The 18,676-nt window shown below is 45.0% G+C and overlaps 3 protein-coding genes across 19 annotated transcripts in view; 1 reads left to right on the forward strand and 2 right to left on the reverse strand.

The window, feature by feature from the left end:
- FAM72A (family with sequence similarity 72 member A) overlaps window positions 1–5,103 on the reverse strand; it is a 10,878-nt gene extending 5,775 nt beyond the window's left edge. The window contains exons 1-2 of the mRNA XM_036442573.1: window positions 4,809–5,103; window positions 1,909–1,986 (exon numbers count right to left, since the gene is read on the reverse strand). Of these exons, the coding sequence (XP_036298466.1) occupies window positions 1,909–1,986; window positions 4,809–4,960 (230 nt within the window). The 5' untranslated portion in view covers window positions 4,961–5,103. The remainder of the gene's footprint in view (window positions 1–1,908; window positions 1,987–4,808) is intronic.
- A 1,214-nt stretch (window positions 5,104–6,317) lies between these two features.
- On the reverse strand, window positions 6,318–8,913 carry LOC123652537. The gene is made up of 2 exons (XM_045583059.1): window positions 8,319–8,913; window positions 6,318–6,517 (listed from the first exon to the last, which is right to left on the reverse strand). The coding sequence occupies exons 1-2, from the start codon at window positions 8,911–8,913 to the stop codon at window positions 6,318–6,320; spliced, it is 795 nt and encodes a 264-aa protein (XP_045439015.1).
- SRGAP2 (SLIT-ROBO Rho GTPase activating protein 2) overlaps window positions 8,812–18,676 on the forward strand; it is a 222,602-nt gene continuing 212,737 nt past the window's right edge. For all 17 annotated transcript variants that reach the window (XR_004988751.2, XM_036442547.2, XM_036442550.2 and 14 more), the window contains exon 1: window positions 8,812–8,939. Coding sequence is in view for 16 of the 17 variants with exons in the window: in XM_036442547.2 (XP_036298440.1) it covers window positions 8,873–8,939 (67 nt within the window). In the remaining variant the exon portion in view is untranslated. The remainder of the gene's footprint in view (window positions 8,940–18,676) is intronic.

The raw sequence follows: 18,676 nt of genomic DNA on the forward strand, positions 1-18,676 counted from the left end.
TCTGTGCTAGGTGTTAGGAATACAGTGGTGGACAAGGTTCTTGTTCTCATGGAGCTAACATTCGAGTAGGGACATACCAGATCATTTTGTTCCCTTCTTAGAACCCCTTCAATGGCTTCCCACTGGCCAAAAAGAAAAACAAACTCCTTCATACCAAGGTCTAGATCTGCACTCTCCAAATGTGGCTACTGAGCACTTCAAATTTGGCTAGCCTGAAGTGAAATGTGATGGGAGTATAAAACACACGCCAGATTTGAAAGAATAAGAATAAAAAATAGAACGTAAAACATTTCATTCATAATGCTTTTATATTGGTTACATATTGAAATGATAGTGTTTTGCATATATTGAGTTAAATAAAATACATGATTAAAATTAATGTCACCTGTTTCTTTTTACTTTAAAAAAGTGTGGTTATTGGAAAATTTTAAATTACATATACGACTTGCATATTTCTTTTGGACAGCGCTGGTCTAGATTAACTGTGTTTTGACTACATCTCTAATGCGCTCATACAGCTCTCCCCGGAAGCTCACAAAGTCTCAGCCACACTGCCATCATCTTTTTATTCCCTGAATGTCTAAAGCTTCTTCTTACCTTGGGTCCTTTGTACTTGCTGTTCCTTCTGCCTAGAATATTCTTTCTGTTTGCTTCTCATCCTTCAGGATTCAACTCTCAGGAGGAGTCTTCCCTACCATGCTATGAAAAATAGCTCTTACCCACTCTCCCAACCTCTATTATTCTCTATTGTTATTATTATTTCCTTTGGAGCACTTCCTAGCCTATGCAATATCTCATTTATTAAAGCAACAAGCAGACTGTCAAATTACAGCGGGGAGGGGAGGGAGATTTGGGGGAGATAAGAGATCAACCGAAGGACTTGTATACATGCATATAACTACAACCAATGGACATAAAACTCTGGGGAGGGAGGGTATGTCTGGGAGGGAGGGGGGCAAAAAAAATCAATAAAATATATTTAAAAAATATATCTTATTGACTAATGAATGAATAAAATTAGTCATTAGCACAAAAGAAGAGTTTGCTAACTTAAATTGTTATAACTATAATTTATAATCCAAACCCCATTTGAATGAGAAAATCTCAACTTTTTTCTCTCTAAAATGGGACTAATAACACAAATTTACTTCTCAAAAGATAACAGTAATATAATAACTTTCATCTGTGTTGCAATTTATAGTTTACCAAGCCTCTTAACATCCATAATTCATTTGATCTGCACAACTCTGGAAGGTAAACACAAAAGATATTTTAATTTCTATCTTAAGAAGATAGTTCCTGCCCTGGCTGGTATGTTCAGTGGTTAGAGCATCGGCCTGTGCACCAAAGCATCATGGGTAAGATTCCCAGTCAAGGGCATGTACCTGGGTTGCAGGTTTGATACCTGCTCCCCACATGATATGTCTCTCTCCCATCTTAAAAATCAATGGAAAAAATATCCTCAGGTGAGGATTAACAACAACAAAAAAAAGATAGTTCCTATTTTCTCAAGTTTATCTTCTTAAGATAGAAATTAAATAAGGAAATAAAGAGGTTCAGAGTTTTCAGTTTATTCAAGATCAAACAGAGAGTAGGGGTAGGGGCAGGTCTCAAACCTAATTTTTATGACTAAATCCAGGTGCGTTTCCCCCCTCTGAACGACTTTCCTTTTTCTAAAAATTAAAGCAGATATTTGTCAATGAACTTTGAGAAATTATAAAACCATATACAAATTTAGAGTGTCCCAGGCCCTTTAAAAAAATAGCTCCAAGTAACCAATGGTTTTTCAGTGGCTCATTGCAAGGGTTATAACCGGTGCTCGATGCAGTCCACTGAATCTTTGTATCTGCTTTGGTGTCAACACCCATCTCCCAAACCCAGGGCTATTTGGAATATTGTCATAGATACCATTTTAAACATGCGATGTCCTTCAGTTTACATCTGCAGATTTCAGTATAATAGCATCTTCCTATTAAGTCCACTGTGCTGAAGAGAGAAAAGTGTAGAGATAGTCAAATGTATGTTTTTTAAATTGTAAGATGTATATAACATAAAATTTATTAACCATTTTTACTGTACAGTTCAGAACTGTAAAAAGTGTATTCACATTGTTGTACAATAAATCTCCAGACCTTTTTCATCTTATAAAATTAAAACCCTATGACCATTAAACAATTCCCCATTTCCCTCTCCCCCCAGCCCTGGCAATCATCATTTTACTTTGCTTTAGATACCACATATAAGTACCAGGTTTCTCCGAAAATAAGACATCCTCCGAAAATAAGACCTACTTACAGGTTTCCTTCTGAGTAAAATATAAGGCATCCCCCTGAATATAAGGCCCCCCTAGGCTAAACATAAGAGATTTGGTCCACTGATTCTGAAAGAAATGGAGTCACAAGAAATTCACCAGAAAATTCAGGAATTGGATTGTTATGATGATGTTCCAGAAGATGATGACATGATTGTCATTGAATAAATGAGTAAATTCTTGATTCCGTAGGATTCACAGTTTGTCTGGTTTGTGTTGACAACTGCCATACTACCATACCATAAAGAGGTAATAAATTTCCTTTATTTTCATTTAACAATAAATGTGTACCGTATTCTTCTTCATGGAAAAATAAGACATCCCCTGAAAATAAGACCTAGTGCATCTTTGGGAGCAAAAATTAATATAAGACACTGTCTTATTTTCGGGGAAACAGGGTAGAAGCATACAGCATTTGTCTTTTTGAGAATGGCTTATTTTCACTTAGCATATGGCCTCAAGGTCATCCATATTGTAGTACGTGATAGGCTGAATAATATTTCATTGTTTGCATATACCTTATTTTGTTTATTTGCTCAGCTATTGACAGACATTTGGGTTGCTTCTACCACTTGGTTTTTGTGAATAATGCTACTAAGAACATGGCTGAGCACATATGTCTTCTAGGTCCTGCACTGAATTCTTTTGGATATATACCCAGAAGTGGGATTGCTGAATCATATGGTAATTCTATTTTCAATTTTTGAGGAACTGTTACGCTTTTCTATAGCAGCAGCCCAAATTACATTAGCACCAACAGTGCACAAGGGTTCCAATTTTTCCATGTTCTTGCTATCAAATGTACTTTTGATTGTGATTCAGTATGAATTTTATAGGCCCAAAGAGCTAAAAGTGAGTCTGAAATAGAACTATAGTATATTTTGTAAGTCAGTTAATATTTGTGAGCTCATAATTTGATAAAACTTTCATTTAGAAATCTTATATGCTCACTGATCTTCAAGCATTAATCCATACTTTTATTACTTCTAGAAGGAAGCATAGACAATGGGAAAGACACAACTGTATTCTAGACTCTTGTCTAACCTTTAACAATGAACCTTCTTATGACTGTCTCATCACTTACCATATCTATTGTAAAGATGAATGAGTTAATAGTCGAATCATAGGACCTTTGCAATAGTAGGTTCCAGATGTATTGTATAGTGATTTTTCTTTTTTCAACCCCTCCCCCCACCACACACACGTACTTAAATATTAACCCACTTATCTTTGTAATATGTATCTTTGCCATTGGGAATGACTACACTTGAACCAGTTCAGAAAAGATTTCAAAGGAGGAAGAGTTCACGACTTTCACTATATTATACTTTTAAAAAAATATATGTTTTTATTGATTTTAGAGAGGGAGAGGGAGAGAAATAGAAATATCAGTGATGAGAGAGACTCACTGATCAGCTGCCTCCTGTATGTTCCACACTGGGGATCGAGCCTGCAACATGGACATGTGCCCTGACCAGGAATTGAACCATGGCCTTTCAGTTTATGGGTTCATGCTCAACCACTGAGCCAAGCCAGCCAGGCTAAAAAAACGTTTTTAAGTTTCTTTTATTATAATGAAATTCACTTTAAATTATTATAACTATTAGCTGCCTCCTCTGGCTGTGTCCAAAGAATACTTGCTTATTCACCCATGTTTTGGGTAATCACTCTTTCACTTTAATGATAAAGATTCAATAAAGAGCTAAATCTTGAAAAATCATTTAAGAGCTATGTTGACCATGGAGAAAGAAAATACTTTTTAGAGCTAGAAAAAGGTGTATTTGAGTTAAATAAAATGCATGTGTGTTTTCCCAAATAGGAAGTAAATTCTTAAGCACTCTACTACACCTGAAAGTGGGTAGTGACTGAAAACAATTAGAGGATTGAATTACACAAGTGAATGCATAATATCCAATATAGGCTTTATGGAAGACAAGGATTCTTTAAGGGGTAAGTCTAATTCCATCCCATACAAATCTAAGTCTTTCTCAGAAAAGGAGATTTTTGAGACAAGAATACTAAATTATAAGGACAATGGAATAAGCAATGCCAATCGCAAATAATGGTACAAAACTATGAATTTTTTGGGGGGTGTAAAACGATGGATAAAAATGAAAAACTTGACCTCTCCAACAGTAAAAAAAAAAAAAAAAAAAAAAAAAAAAGCTTGCTTTAATTTCCTAGAGTCTAGGTCATGGCCTTGATCCAGTGAGACAGGCTAGTTGGGCAGGGCCTAGGGCCAGGGATCCAACTCAAGGGGTGTGGTCACATGACTCCAAGCATTCCATCAGGACCGACCGCTCCGGCTAAACCACAGACTTTAAAGTCCAGACAGTCTGCCCACTTAGTTACACTCCAAGGGGATCATCAGACTGGTGGGAGTGGCTGCGACACCAAAATGATAACCTGCTGGTTGACTCCGAGGTCCAAGCCATAACATTTTCCCATTTTTAGTTACAGGCTACCGTGCGTTGCCCGCCGCTAGCGTAGGACTTACTTGGTAGGAGGGATGTCTGTTGAGAAAAGGTCTATTTCTGTATCGGCCAGCAAAACAGCCTTCATTCCCCGAGAGCTGAGCACTTGCTTACAGAATTTGCAAGACAGGATGGACACGCACCGGTCCTCGAAACTACAACTGCTGGTAGACATGGCGTCCCGGGAAGGATGTGGCGTGGGGGGGCGTTTTAAAAAATGCAACCGAGAGCAAGACCCTTCCTAGGTGGATTCCCCCGGGGCTAAACCCAAAATTGCGAGGCCTCGAGCTTTGCTGAGCCCTAAAATTGGGAAGGAAAAGTAATGTTTATTGAGCAGGAACAAGGAGAGCAGCAGCAGCAGCAGCAATTTTAGCTTTCCTTTTAACTTTCCGGGAAGGGGGAGAGGTTTGAAGTGGGGAGGGCCCAGCTGCTAGTGGCCTCGGGAACTTCTCGGCCGTTTGCCCCTCCCTCCGGCCTAAAAGGATCCTCCCCGCTGGCAATTCTCTGGTGTTTAAAGCTTCTCCTCTCCCAAGCCCCTCCCTCGGAGAGCACCAATTCCTATTCGTGGGGACGCGGGCTGCCTCCCTACCCACGCCTCTTTCAGGAAATCTTTCTCTCCACTTCCCAGGATTCGGAGGTCCCCGGAGCCCTGCCCACCGGGAGGGGGAGGGTCCCTGCTTCTCTGCGGTCCTCCAGCGATCCTCCACCGCTCGGCCCGTTCCAGCCAGCTCCCCACTTCGCTTCTCCCGCGGTAGCCCCCGATCCCCTCGTGCTCCCTCCCCCCCGTTCCCCGCGGCCTTCCCTCGAGGCTTCTCCCGGGGCGGCCGCTCCAGAACGTGCGGCGGCGGTGGCGGTGATGGTGGGGCTCGCTTTGGGGGGCTCAGTTGACTTTGGGGTCTCGGTCCCCGAACGCGTCGTTTTCTGCCTGCTCTTCCGCTCTCTCTGCCTTTCCAAACCGGCTGTCAGTTTGAATTTCCATCGCCGCGCACCGATTGGGAGAACTAGAGTTCGCCCACGCCCCGCATTGGAAGGCTCGGAGGCCGCAGACGGGATCTTAGTGGCGAGAGGGCCGTTCGCCCCGCCCCAGTAACGGTGCGGATATCGGTTCCGCTTTCTGGTTGGCCGAGCGTGGCGCTGCCGCCGACCTCATTGGCGGGCTTCTGGAGGTTTGGGCGGGCCTACTCCGCGGCTCTAGGGGAAGAAGCTTGGACGCCCTCTGCGCTTCTTATTGGATGACGTTCCACAGTCCACTCTGGTCTCTTACTCTCTATTGGCTAAAATTCTCCCCAAAACCCCTCCTCCCCGCCCCTGTCCAATTGGTCGCCCCTTTTCTCAAGAATTCGCATTTGGTTGTTAGTTCCAACTAAGTCCCGCCCACTAATTCTACTTTGGGGTTCGGCCCCAGGGTTCTGAGGGCGGGGCTTACCCCGTGACTACGCCTCGGTGAGTGCTAGCCACGCCCCCAGGGTTCGCCAGTCCCGCCTCCTCATTCCTGGCATCTCGGGATCAGCCATTCCTATTGGCTGCAGGCCCTATCGGTCGATAGAATGAGGGCGGTGATTGGCAAAGGGGTGGGTCCTGCTTCCCGGCGGGGTCCCGCGGAGTTGGCGGAGGCTCCTGAGGGGACTAGGGGACCAATCTGCGTAGGAGAGCGGGTGGCGGGGAAGCGAGGGCAGGAGAACTCTGAGTGGAAAGCGGACCCGGGGGCCTGGGACCCGTCGCGTCAGAGCCAAAGGTAAAAGGCTCCTTCCCTCTCCCCTTTCTTCTTCCCGGCCGCGGGACCACAGCCCTGACGGAACAAACCCGGGTTGGGGCGGAAAGGAGAGGAGGGCGCAAGATGCTGCTTTGCTGCTGCATCGCTTTAGCCGTGCCTCCCCGAGTCCCTCAAACCTTCCCCCTCCTTCCCCCCGCGATCCTCTCCCAAACTCTGTGTACAGCCCCGGACACTCCTCTGGACGGCATCCCTCCGCCCTTCCCCGCACCGCTTGGGCTGTGCCCTCCTCGCTCCCGCCGCCGCGCAAACCCGCTCCCAGCCCCCTCCCCAGGCTCTCTGCAGCCGGACAGCCTCGGTCCAGCTTGGGGTCAGCCTTCCTTGGCAACACCCGTCCCCGTCAGCTGCCCTCGTACCCCGTCTCCAGGCCCTGGCCCACAGCCGCCGTACAGCCCTGGACCCGGAGGGGTGTCCCGCGCTGCTTCCGGGCCCTTCTTCCCGGGTCCCAGCCCCCGGCCCGCCCCGATGGCTCCTCTTCGCACTCCGGCTCCCAGACCCCATCAGTGGGTCCCCGAAGTTGTTAACATCCCTGCGCTTCATGCAACCTCGCGGGCCGCGATAGACCCCTAATTCCCCTCAACCCCCTCACCTTTAAGGTAACCCTGCCCTTCCCCTCTCCTCGTCCTTCCAGTGTGTGCGGCTCCCGTGCAGCCTCGGGACCCCACCTCTCCTCCTCCCCTCCCGCTTCCTGCCCGCCCGAACCACCTCGCCGCCTCTGCTCCTTCTTCCTCGCTCCCCGAGGCCCTTTCTCCGGGCTCGGGCAGCGGGAGACGCCGGCGGGAGCCTCTTCTTGCTCCCGGCATCCGAGAGGGGAAGGGGCGGCCGGGGAGGGAGGGTGGCCGCTGCGGCGCGCCGAGCTCTGAGCTCCCGCCGGCTCCCTCCCTCTTCCCCCGGGCGGGATCTCCCTCGGGCACCTCCCGGAGCGAGTAAGTTGGGTCTGCGATCGTCACGGATCCCTTTCCCCGCGCCCCCAGCCTGGGATCTCTGGGTTTGGGTGACGACAAAAAAATGTTGGAGATGGCATTCAGAGTCACTCTCATCCCTGGCTTGGGGCAGGGCAACGGCTGCCTTCCGCCCCCCTCCCCCCGCCCGCTCCCGATTTTCCCGAGTCCGACCCTCGCCTCTAACCCGTTTCCTGCTTCTGCCGACCACATTGTTTTCCTGGATGTGTCCCTGTGTCCCTTGCCGGGCAGGCTTTTTCCTGCAGATCCACCTCCCCCCCACCCTCCCAACCTTTGGCTGCCAAGGGAAGCTAGTAACCAAAAACAAAACAACTGGGAGGAGGGGCGGGAGGGGAAAGAAAAGTTGTGCCCCGGTGGCCGGTCCCTTCGCGGCTTTGATCCCCTTTGATGTTCAGGGAGTCGCCTCGCTGGGGGGGTCAGGGGCCGCGTCGGAGGCTGGGCAGGGCGGGGTCCCTCCGGCTGGCCGCTGCCCAGCGCTGGCGGGGCTCGGGAGGCCGCCGAGGTGCCGCAGTCCCCGCCCGGAGCCCCGCGTTCCCGCCGCAGTCCCCACCCGAACGAAGCCTGCGCAGGCGGCTGCTCCGAAGTGTTCTCTCGCAGCCTTAAAACAGAATCCGGAGGGAGCTTCCTTCCTCCCCACGCCGCCTCGCCGAGCTCTCCTGGCCGGGCGGGCGGCGCTGGTTGGAGATGAATGGGCCTGGGCCGGGCTGGGAGTGTCGTCCCCTAACCCACCCCTGCAGCGATTCGAATCTGCTCTGGTGCTGATCACCCCCCCCCCCTCCCCCCCTTATCCCTGCATTTACAGGCAAGTGAACCGGAGCAAACGACTTCCGATTCAGTCCGTGCTGCTGCGGCGGCTCCCGTTTGGGATTTGATTTGCAGCATCTTGGAGAGCCCGTGCAACAAAAAAACCGCGAAGCACGCCCAGCCCTCCTCCGGCACCCCGACACGCACCCACTCCCTCCCGGGGACTCTGCTGGGCGCGTCCACACCCCCGCACCCCCCACACCATGTTGTGCGGATGGACTTGCACTCCCCGCCTGTGCCGTTGATGTCAGACCCCAGGCCAACCTCCGGGCGCTGCAGTTCTCCTGGCTGATGCTGAGCCTGCGGCTCGGGCTCTCTAGCACAGGAACCAGCCGCTGCCGCGCCCGGCCCCAGAGCCCACCGGCTGCATGTGCCCGCCGTAGCCGCCTGCCCAGCCCGCAGCCCGCGCTCCCCGGAGCGCTGGAGACCACCGCGGTGGGCCCCTTCTGCCTTCAGGAGAAGCGGTCGTGGAGGTATTGATTGAGGTGGTTGGATTTTTTTCCGTGGATCTATCAATTCACGATTCGAATTTGGAAGAAAGGAGGAAAACATGACGTCTCCAGCCAAATTCAAAAAGGATAAGGAGATCATTGCAGAGTACGATACTCAGGTCAAAGGTAAGGGCTTGGAAAAATAGCGTAATGCATATGCTGGGTGAGCCATGGGGGCATGTATTTCCACCCTGATTTGCAGGAGGTTCATTTCTTTGGGTGGAGCAGGTGGCGGCAGGCTGACCCCAGAGGTAGTTTCATAGGTGGATCTGAGCCTTGGAGAGATGGGCAGTGCCAGGGGCTACCCCTTTCCAAGGCTCAGGAAAGGGGCTCTCAGGGGGGGCTTTTGGGTTTGTTCTTGTAGAGCTGGCCATTATTTTGTCAGCCCTTTCTCCCAAGCTGGAAAGGGCTGGGGGGAGGGGCGGGAGGTTCTCGGAGAGAGAAAGGCGGCAATTTGCCTCTGGTTGTCTGGGTCAGGTTGCTTGAAGGACTCCTGAAATCTGACAGGTGTTGGGGTATTCCCGAGGTTGGAGTGGAGTCCAGGCAGAGAAAGGCAACCTTGAGAATGTGTACCTTTTGGAGAGCCCTGAGAGAGGTGGTTGTTGTTTTGTTTTTTTTTTTCCTGATGCACTCTATCCAAACGTGACATTTGCTATGGCATCGGACACACACAGTCTGTAGCCACTTGGGATGCCCCTTGTGTCTGCCCAGTCTCTGGTTGCCCTGCATTCAGCCAAAGATCAGAGAACAGAAAGAATAAGGTCACTCACACTCGGTCTCCGCCCTCACCTAAACCTGAATGGAGTTGGGATGTTAGGGTTGCTGGGTGGTGCTGATTCTGGAGGATGGGAAGACATAATTGTCTCATTTTCTGCATGGTCACCCTCTGCTCTGAAATACATGCTTTTAATGACCCACTTACCTGCAAAAATGTGAAGGGGAAAGCAAAATGTGGATCCGAAGAGACCAAAGGACCTGTCTTCACATCTAGTGGACTTGGATTGGGAGAGGTGTGGTTGTGAATCAAAGCCCCTTTTCTTTTTTAAACCAGCCATTCCTATGGGAGGGGTCTCCCCCTCATTAGGAGCCCCAGCATGTGTTTGTGCCAAGCACTGTCCCTTCCTGGCGGGTGACTGGGAAGAGCCATGTGGCTCTAGCCCATTGAGACTTCCTCAGCTGGGGAATGGGAGAGTGGGTGGCCTCGAATGTCACACCACATGGTTGGAGCTCTGGTTTTCCTTTGTTTCAGAGTGCAGAGGGAGGGGCCCCTCCGTTCCCTGCACCAATTCAAGGAGACTTTTTTCCTATCACAGAAGACTTGGAAAAGGCCATGTTTCCCCTCGAATGGTTGCTGGGGTGGGGCAGAGCTAAGAGTTTGAAATGGGCAGCTGTCTTATACCTTAGGGTTGGAGGTAGTTGGAAGTCCCCATTGTGCCTGTGGGATCTTTTCAATGTCATCAGCTGGGTCAGCGCTGGAGGTGCCCTGGGGGACCTTCTCTCCACTTGGCTACAAATATTGGTGGGTTTATGACAGAAGATGGGGGCGTTGACTGATTGATAGCTTCAGTTGAACTGGGATTGGGAGAGGTGTGGTTGTGAATGATAATTGAGGTCTTGGCCTCTTGTCACTGTTCATAATCCAAGCCTGCTTTTGTAAACAATAGGCCACTACCTCCATGTCCTGCACAGATGCACTGCATTCTGCTTCTGGAATTCCCTCCCACCCCCCACCTTTCACCCTGTAGTTTTAACCAGATATGTCATTCTTTTTTTTTTTTTTTTTTTTTTTTTTTTTTTTTTTTTTTTTACACATCCTATTCTTAACTGTTGCCATAGGGAGCTTTGAATAACTTTGACTTTCCCAGATTTCTCTCCAGAAGCATGCCATTTGACTTGAGGTGCAAAATGATTTCACATGTTTATTTTTTTTTTGGAAGGTTCAGGGTTGATAGGTGTTAATAGAACTGTATCTGCTGATTCCTTAATGGGGAAGGATTTCTCACGAATGTCTCAAAATTAAACACTTTGTGTATTTACAAACATTGCTCCTTGAGATGACGTAATGAAGTTGGCTATTTGGTATTTCTCCTTCACCTTGCCACCAAGCGGGGGACTGTTTTGCTTTGCTCTGATATGTTTTTCATCGACACTATTCATAGATTTTATAGGTGGCTGAGCGTGTTGTCTTATTCAGAGAAGGTGCCCAATAAATGCTTATGATACTGATTTGAATGTTTCAGTCCCTCATTTTATAGCTGAGAAGAGTATAGAGAAATTAAAGAGGCTTGTCCAAGGTCATGCAGCTTGGCAGTGGTAGATTTGAAACTAGAAGCAGGTTACCAACACCTAGTTCTTTATTTTATTATATTCGTATTGACTATGAAACATTATCTGACCACAGTTGGGGAGGGAATCTTAGGAAGTCAAAATTTGTCAATGAATACTAGTAGGAATATGATAATAATATATTACATTTTGGGTGCTCATTATGTTCCAGCCTGCTTTATAAGAATTGTCTCATTTAATTCTCCTATCAACTCTGGAGGTGGATATTATTTCATTCTCTATTTGTTGCACAAAGAAACAGGTTTAGCAAGGATAACAAGCTACCCCACTCCCAAGGTCACCCAGCAGATTGACTCCATTCCTTTATTCATCACCTATTTATTGAGTGCCTTCCATGTGATCTGGGAGCGGCGATGTAGCAGTCAACAAGCCAAAAAGCTCCTCCTATTTGGAGCTTACATTCTAGAGCCCTTGGTCTCCATGGAAGAGCTTCGATCTTGGAGACAAAGAACGTTCTGGATTAGCTCTTCTCCCCTATTAGCTAGAAGCCCTTATCAGAATAATAGTTTCTTGGGACTCATAGTGCTGCCAGTCTGACTTCTTTTCTAGCTGCCAACATAATAAAGAAAACTGCTGTTTTGGTGTGGTGGTTAAGGTCCCAAGTGTTTGAGTCTAAGGGATCCAGGTTAAGTCTCAGTTCCGCCACTCGCCTTGATCGCACCTTGGGCCAGTTGCATGACTTGTCTGAGCCTCAGTTTCCTAGTTTGGGAAATAATGTGCATTTGCTAAGGTAGTTGTTAGGATTCAGTGAGATAGTATGTGTAACTCATCTAGCACAGTATCTGGCACTTGTAAGTAAGTACTTAGTAATAGCACAGTCTGCTTTCTGTTAGCTAACCTTTCCTCTTGTTGACCTGTTTGCCTATGCATTCCCCAAAGGCCTGCAGTTAGAGGGTAGGAAACAAGTCTAGGAATGAAATTCGAGTTCTTGTGAATTTCTCCCATAGTAGCGAAATGTTTCTTGGGTCAGTTCCTTAAACCCTCTTGACCAGCCATTTCCAACTTTTTTTCATCTCCTGGCACACATCACTAATTACTAAAACTCTGTGGCACACCAAAAACATATTCTTTTGCCAATCTGACAAAATAAAAAAGTATAATTTCCATTCATGCACACCAGATGGCTATTATTCTGTTGGCTGTTGTTAGTTTTTAATCTGACAATCGAAGGGAAAAGAAGTCAGTGCCCCTGACTAAATGGTATTGCTTGCTTTAAAAATTCTTGTGGCACACCAGAGTGCTGCGGCACACTGGTTGAAAAATCGCTGTTCTAGACCCATAAAACAAAGACGCACACTGTCTAATTGTTGGCTGCTGTTGGCGTCTATGCATTTGACCGCAGTCCTGGGTCCTGCTTTTCAATCAGAACGGTTTGAGGCAAGTGAACTCTAAATGGACTTTTGGGACCCAGACTATCATGATTTTTGCCTCCCTTCAAACCACTTGCTTGCATGTATCCTAACAGACTTCCGAGGCTGCAGGCCTAACGCTATCCCATCTGCTTGTATGAGGGAGGGGCTTGCCTTCTCAGTCAGTCTGCCTTGTAGCCGCCTTCTTAAAAACCATCATTGTTTCTCGTTTGTGGGTGTTCTGTTCAGATTCCTTTGAAAGTTCATGCCTCTCAATGTCTGACTTGAGAGCAATAATATTCTTGGTGCTTTTATGTGATTCTTTCCAGTTTGCAAAGCTCTTTCACGTACATTAATCTCTGGAAATTCTTGACAACCCTAGTCAGATTCATGGCCTTTTGGCCTCTAGCCTTTTAGCCTCTTTGGGATTGGAGTGGTGGAAGGGGGTAAGGTGCATGGTTCCAGAGGCAATCATCTGGGTGGTTTTTGTGTGGGTTCATATCACTGCGTGCAGTCCCGGTCATTGTCCTGGTTTTATTGTCCAAGACCCCTTTTCCTTTACCCCCTCCACACCTTGAGTTTTTCCAGTCCCCAAAAAGGCTTGAGATTGACAGTTCATGCAAATATTCCAGGAGAAATAATCTGAAACAGAGTGGCACTGTGCTGAGCAGTCAAATTCTCTCTCTGCAGAACATTAGGGGTCTTGTCTTGTCTTTTTTTATTTTTTTATTTTTTTTATTTATTTTATTTTTTTTTATGTCTTAGAAGAACAGTGAGTGTGCACCGCACCATGGAGCTGAGCAGTGAAATTTTGTAATTTCCATCTGGAGCATTTTGATAGAAAAGCCTCAGGCCTTTGCCTGGAACAATTTAACTCTTTCGGGACCCTTTCGGAGCAGGGGGTGAAATTTAAAACTAGATGTATTGTGTGTGCACATCCATTTGGGAATGTGGATTGCTGGTATTTAAACAACTGTTCCCTTGGGAGGTCTGAGCGGTTCTTGACTCATGTCAATGAAGGTCTCCTCCGAAGCTGCTTCCCTTCCAGCCCCCACTCCCCAAGGGAGCTTTAACTATAATCAGTTTGTGAAAAGCTACAGTAAAACATCTCATTGGAATCCCCAAGCAGATGCTGTCATCTTCCTGGGAGCTGATTGAAGGCTCCTTTTCCCTTGCTCAGGGAAAATAGGAGTCTACAGTCAGGTGAATTCCTGGAAGAAAATGAAGCTCTTGGAAAAATTCAAGTATTCTGTGTCTCAGAGTTGAAGGACCCTGGAGGAAGGTGGTTGGGCAAGGAGCTGGGGATGCTGGATGCTGTACAAAGTAGCAACGATGAGAAACAGGTATTCCGAGGAGTCCTCAGCTTTTCTAATTTCAGGCATTCTCTTGGGAAGTGAGGACTGAAATTTCTTCTGGAGAAGCCTGTCAGGTGGTTAGTGATGGCCACATTGACACTCACCACACAGGTGGAAAGCCTGGACAAGCCCCGATCATTTCTCTGCTGTGAAGTTTGCAGAGTCTGATCCGGCCCTGAGAGGTCGGGTCCACACCTTCTAAAAATCAGTAGGTGCCCAGCCCCTGACTCGTAAACTCCCTCAGTTTGCTCCAGGTACACGTGGGCTGTCAGTGGCACCTGTAGGTTCTCTTTACAGAAGACAGTTTTCTTCATGGGAAAATGCATCCTAAGGGCTTCATTAGGAAAATATTATGTCTTGTCGCAGGGAAAAAGTCAATATGTAGATTTCTACTCTTAATGAAATCCAAGTGAAAGTTTTAACCTGGTGTCAGCTATTGAATGGGCCTGTTGGGGCACCTGGGAAAGTTACCTCAGAAGTTGTTTGTTTTAAGTGTAAATAATAAGAGGGCTTAAAAAGATTTTTTTAAAAGACAAAAATAACACCTTTACTGAGTTTTACAATAATGTGTAGGAACTCTCATTTCTTTAATTGTAAAATACACATCACATTAAATTTACCATCTTAACTATTCTTAAGTGTACAGTTAGTTCAGTGACATTTAGGACATTCATATTGTGCAGCCATCACTACCATCTACCCAAAGAACTCTTTTTTCATCTTGTGAAGTTGAAACCCTGTGTCCATTAAATAATCTCCCCCCCCCCCCATCTCATTCCTCAGTCTCTATTTGACTACTTTAGATACATCCTGTAAGTAGAAGGATATAGTATTTTTACTTTTGTGATTGGCTAATTTCACTTACTATAATGTCTTCAAGGTTCATCCCTGTAGCATTTGTCAAAACTACATTTTTTGTATTCATTCATCAGTAGACATTTGGGTTGCTTCCACCTTTTGGCAATTGCAAATAATACTGCTGTGAATGTAGATATATCTCTATTTTTTTAAAAAAATGTCCTCCACATTAAAGTTTTTATCAGCTTTCATATGCATTTTTATTTAATCATCTGTCATAAATTTTTAGAGCTAAGATTGAATATATGTATTCATATTTTTATTTTATTAATATGTATTTATGTTTATAATATGGGCATTATGTATTAATAACTATTTTATTTTGTTAACAATTACATGAATTACTAAACTTTTATTGTAATTTTAAAAGCCTTATTGAGGTTTAACTGACATAATAAATAGCAAAACAGCACTTTTTTTTTGGTTGTTAATCCTTACCAGAGGATATTTTTTCCATTGTTTTATTTTTAGAGACAGTTGCGGGGAGGGGAAGTGGGGGGGGGAGAAACGTCAATTTGAGAGAGATACATCAATTAGTTGCCACCCCCCTGCCTTGCTCCCCCCCACCCCCTTGAGATAGAACCTGCAACCCCAGTACATGCCCTTGACCCTTGACTGGGAATTGAACCATGACCCTTCTGCGTAGGCTGCTGCTTTAACCACTAACCAACACCAGCCAGGAAATAGCACATGTTTAAGAAATACATTTGATAAATTTTGACATGTTATACACCCATGCAACCATCATAATCAAGATAAGTGAACGTAACCGTCACCACCAAAATTTTCTTCATTATAATGCATTGATATGTAATATAATAACCTCATTATAGAAATTACATTAGTTTAAAAACAAGTAAAAGCTAGGTTTTACCAAGTTTTAAAAAGTAAATAATGATCCATGCTACCCATGTTGGTTCCTGGAAACTTTATTTAACCTTTATTTAAGCTTCCCAGTTTCCCAGGGAAGCTTGGTTCATAATTATGTTGCAGCCATTACTTAGGTATTTAGGAGGGAGAGCATAGCATAGGGGTAGAAAGAAAAAAATCTTGTACATGTTAGGAGTTGGTGAGTGACAGTATCTGTTTTTCTGTAGACGGCTTGAACTAGGTCCTAGGGCCTCATGCCTCTTCCAAAGGGGTTATAGCTGAGCCAGGTTCCCAAGGGGAGGTCCTGGAGGGGCTCCTTTGGGAGATTCCCGGATGTTAAGAATATGGCTTCTTTCCTCTAATGATTGATCCCATATTGCCTGCTGAATAGAGACCAACTTCAGGTGAACATTAACTAGATTCTCAATGTTAGCCTCAATTCTATCATTTTAACCATATATCTCATTTTAGGAGGATTGGAGGCCTATCTCAACTATTTGCCATTCATTCAATGCATGTACTATTAGGTGACATTTTGCTGTTTGTTTGTGGTTTACCATGTACTAGGCATGCTACTAAATTCTCTATATAGTTTATTTCCTAATCCTTATACCAACTCCAGGACGAATTATTGTTATTACCCCATTTTGCTGATGAAGAAAGTGAGCTGAAGGAGATTTCAGTGACTTGCCCTAGGGCTGCAGTTGGTGAGTGATAGAACAAGAATGAGAACGTCCTGTCACCAGAGTTCTAAGTGCTGTTTGTGGACAATCTCTATCTCCCTGCCCAGCCCCACATCTCCACCTACTGAAATCTCACCCTTCCAGTAAAACCAACTTTTCTTGGATGTCTTTCTTGGTCACTCTGACCAGAAATGACCCTTCTTCTCAGGTTCACTCACACAGCACTATGACATTGATCTTGTATTGCCTTCTATTTTAAATGCCTTTCAGTCTTCTCTTTTCTCCTGCACTTCTGGTAGGAATGTTTTGAGGTTGTGCAAAGAACATAGGCTTTGGAACCAGCCCTCAGTTGAGTCTTGTCAACATGACCTTCTTTCCCTATGGCCTGAGTCAAGTCACTTAAATTTTCTTCCAGGCTTCCTCTTCTGTGACATAAACAAGACCTACTTTCCTGGTTTATTGCAAACATGTATAAAATGCTAGTTCGGTGTGTGGCAAATATTAAATGGTAAGTAAGTAGTTCTTGTTATGGGAGTTTCTTCAGATAGGAAACATGTCTATAACAGTATTGTAGCCTAAATGGTGGCTACAATAGTAAATGCATTGTGTGTCCCAAGAAAATGTATACACACTTGGAATGATTATAAAGCCAATGTTTATTAACATACAATTCATTTTCCTCCTTTCTTCCTTCTTTTCTTTTCTTTTCTTTTCTTTTCTTTTCTTTTCTTTTCTTTTCTTTTCTTTTCTTTTCTTTTCTTTTCTTTTCTTTTTTTTCTTTCTTTCCTTCCTTACCCAAGGATATTTTTCCATCGATCTCTTAGAGATAGTGGAAGAGATAGGGAAAGACAGAGAGAAACATCAATGTGAGAGAAACACATGGATTGGCTGCCTCCTGCATGCACCCCGACCAGTGCCTGGGCTGGGGAGGAGCCTGCAACCAAGGTACATGCCCTTAATCGGAATTGAATCTGGGACCCTTTGGTCCACAGGCTGAACTCTATCCACTGAGCCAAACTGGATAAGGCAACATCCAGTTCATTTTCAAAATTTTAAAGAATCTACAGAAATGAATACTTTTTTTTTTTTTTTTTTTGTCAATGCCTGCTTTCAAACTGATGGCTGTTCTGGTCCAGGAAATGCAGATAACTCGAGGCAATGGAATTGCAAACATCAAGAATCATTTCATTTGGTATTTGTGTGCCCCCCTCAACTGTTGCTGGTTTTGTATTATAAATTTTATCTTTTATGTATCCCCATAAAAATGTCTAGTGGATAAATTTTCTTTGTTCAAAGCTTAGTCTGGCTTCCCCTGTTATTTCAAATCAGGTAAGCCTGAAAAGGAGTGAAATTTAAGTAAGTTATAAGCTATTAAAGTGTGTACACATTTTTGGGGGGACACAGGGTGTGTATTAGTATACACTTTGACTAATTATATAGGCAGTGTTTCTACTTCAACTGCGTTTTCAAACTTTCATTAGCATTTCAGGATGAATTTCCTTTGTTCAAAGCTTAATCTAGCTCAGTGGTCTGCAAAGTCATTAGTCAACAGAGCCAAATATCAACAGTTCAACGATTGAAATTTTTTTTGAGAGCCAAATTTTTTAAATTTCAACTACTTCTAATGCCACTTCTTCAAAATAGACTCGCCCAGACCATGGTATTTTGTGGAAGAGCCACACTCAAGGGGCCAAAGAGTCGCAGTTTGCCGACCCCGGGTGTAGCTGAAATGAAAGAAATATCTATTGAGCTATCAGCTGTAAAGTGTGTATACATGTTTTGGACACCCTGTATATTAGCTCTAATGATGTATGTGTAAATGAATGACCTACACTACTACAAATAATACTTTTAAAAGTAGTTTCTTAATTTGATCTTGACAACATATTTACATAGAAGCACAAAAGTGATTTTTGTTTTTGTAAAGAAACAAATTTACTATTCTGTTAAGATCACAGCTATTTATATCCATCACTTCCTACTTACTTTGCTCACATTGTCTAATACCTAGTTTCTTTACCGTATTATGTTGTTTCATGCTTCCTTCTTTTTCATGCTGTTTCCTTTCTTGGAATGGGTCCTTTTCCTTCAACCTGGAAAACACTTATTCATCCTTTAAAATCCAGCATAGATGCTATCACCCAGTTCCATAAAGTCTTCCTGCTTACCCCAGCTCTCCACAGTGACCCTATGCGGGATTCCAAGCAGGATTTCTCAGCATCTCCCCCTTGCTTACATGGTTAATCCACATACCCCTCAGCATCTCAGCAGTGTCCTTATGTTTACTTATATTATTGTATCACTCTGTTATTTCAAATCAGTTACACCTGAAAAGGAGTAAAAATTAAGTGAGTTATCAGCTATTAAAGTGAATGGAACCACGACCTCCTGGTTCATAGTTC

This window comes from Pipistrellus kuhlii, unplaced genomic scaffold (assembly GCF_014108245.1).
Source record: "Pipistrellus kuhlii isolate mPipKuh1 unplaced genomic scaffold, mPipKuh1.p scaffold_m20_p_18, whole genome shotgun sequence".
In the NCBI taxonomy this organism is placed as follows: Eukaryota; Metazoa; Chordata; class Mammalia; order Chiroptera; family Vespertilionidae; genus Pipistrellus; species Pipistrellus kuhlii.

Excerpts from the sequence above, each read along its gene's own strand:
- LOC123652537 (XM_045583059.1), bottom strand. The coding sequence starts at position 8,913 with ATGATCTCCTTATCCTTTTTGAATTTGGCTGGAGACGTCATGTTTTCC. Across the intron at positions 6,518-8,318 it reads TTGCTCCGGTTCACTTGCCT|TGGCTCTGACGCGACGGGTC; the intron begins GTAAATGCAGGG and ends GCCTTTTACCTT.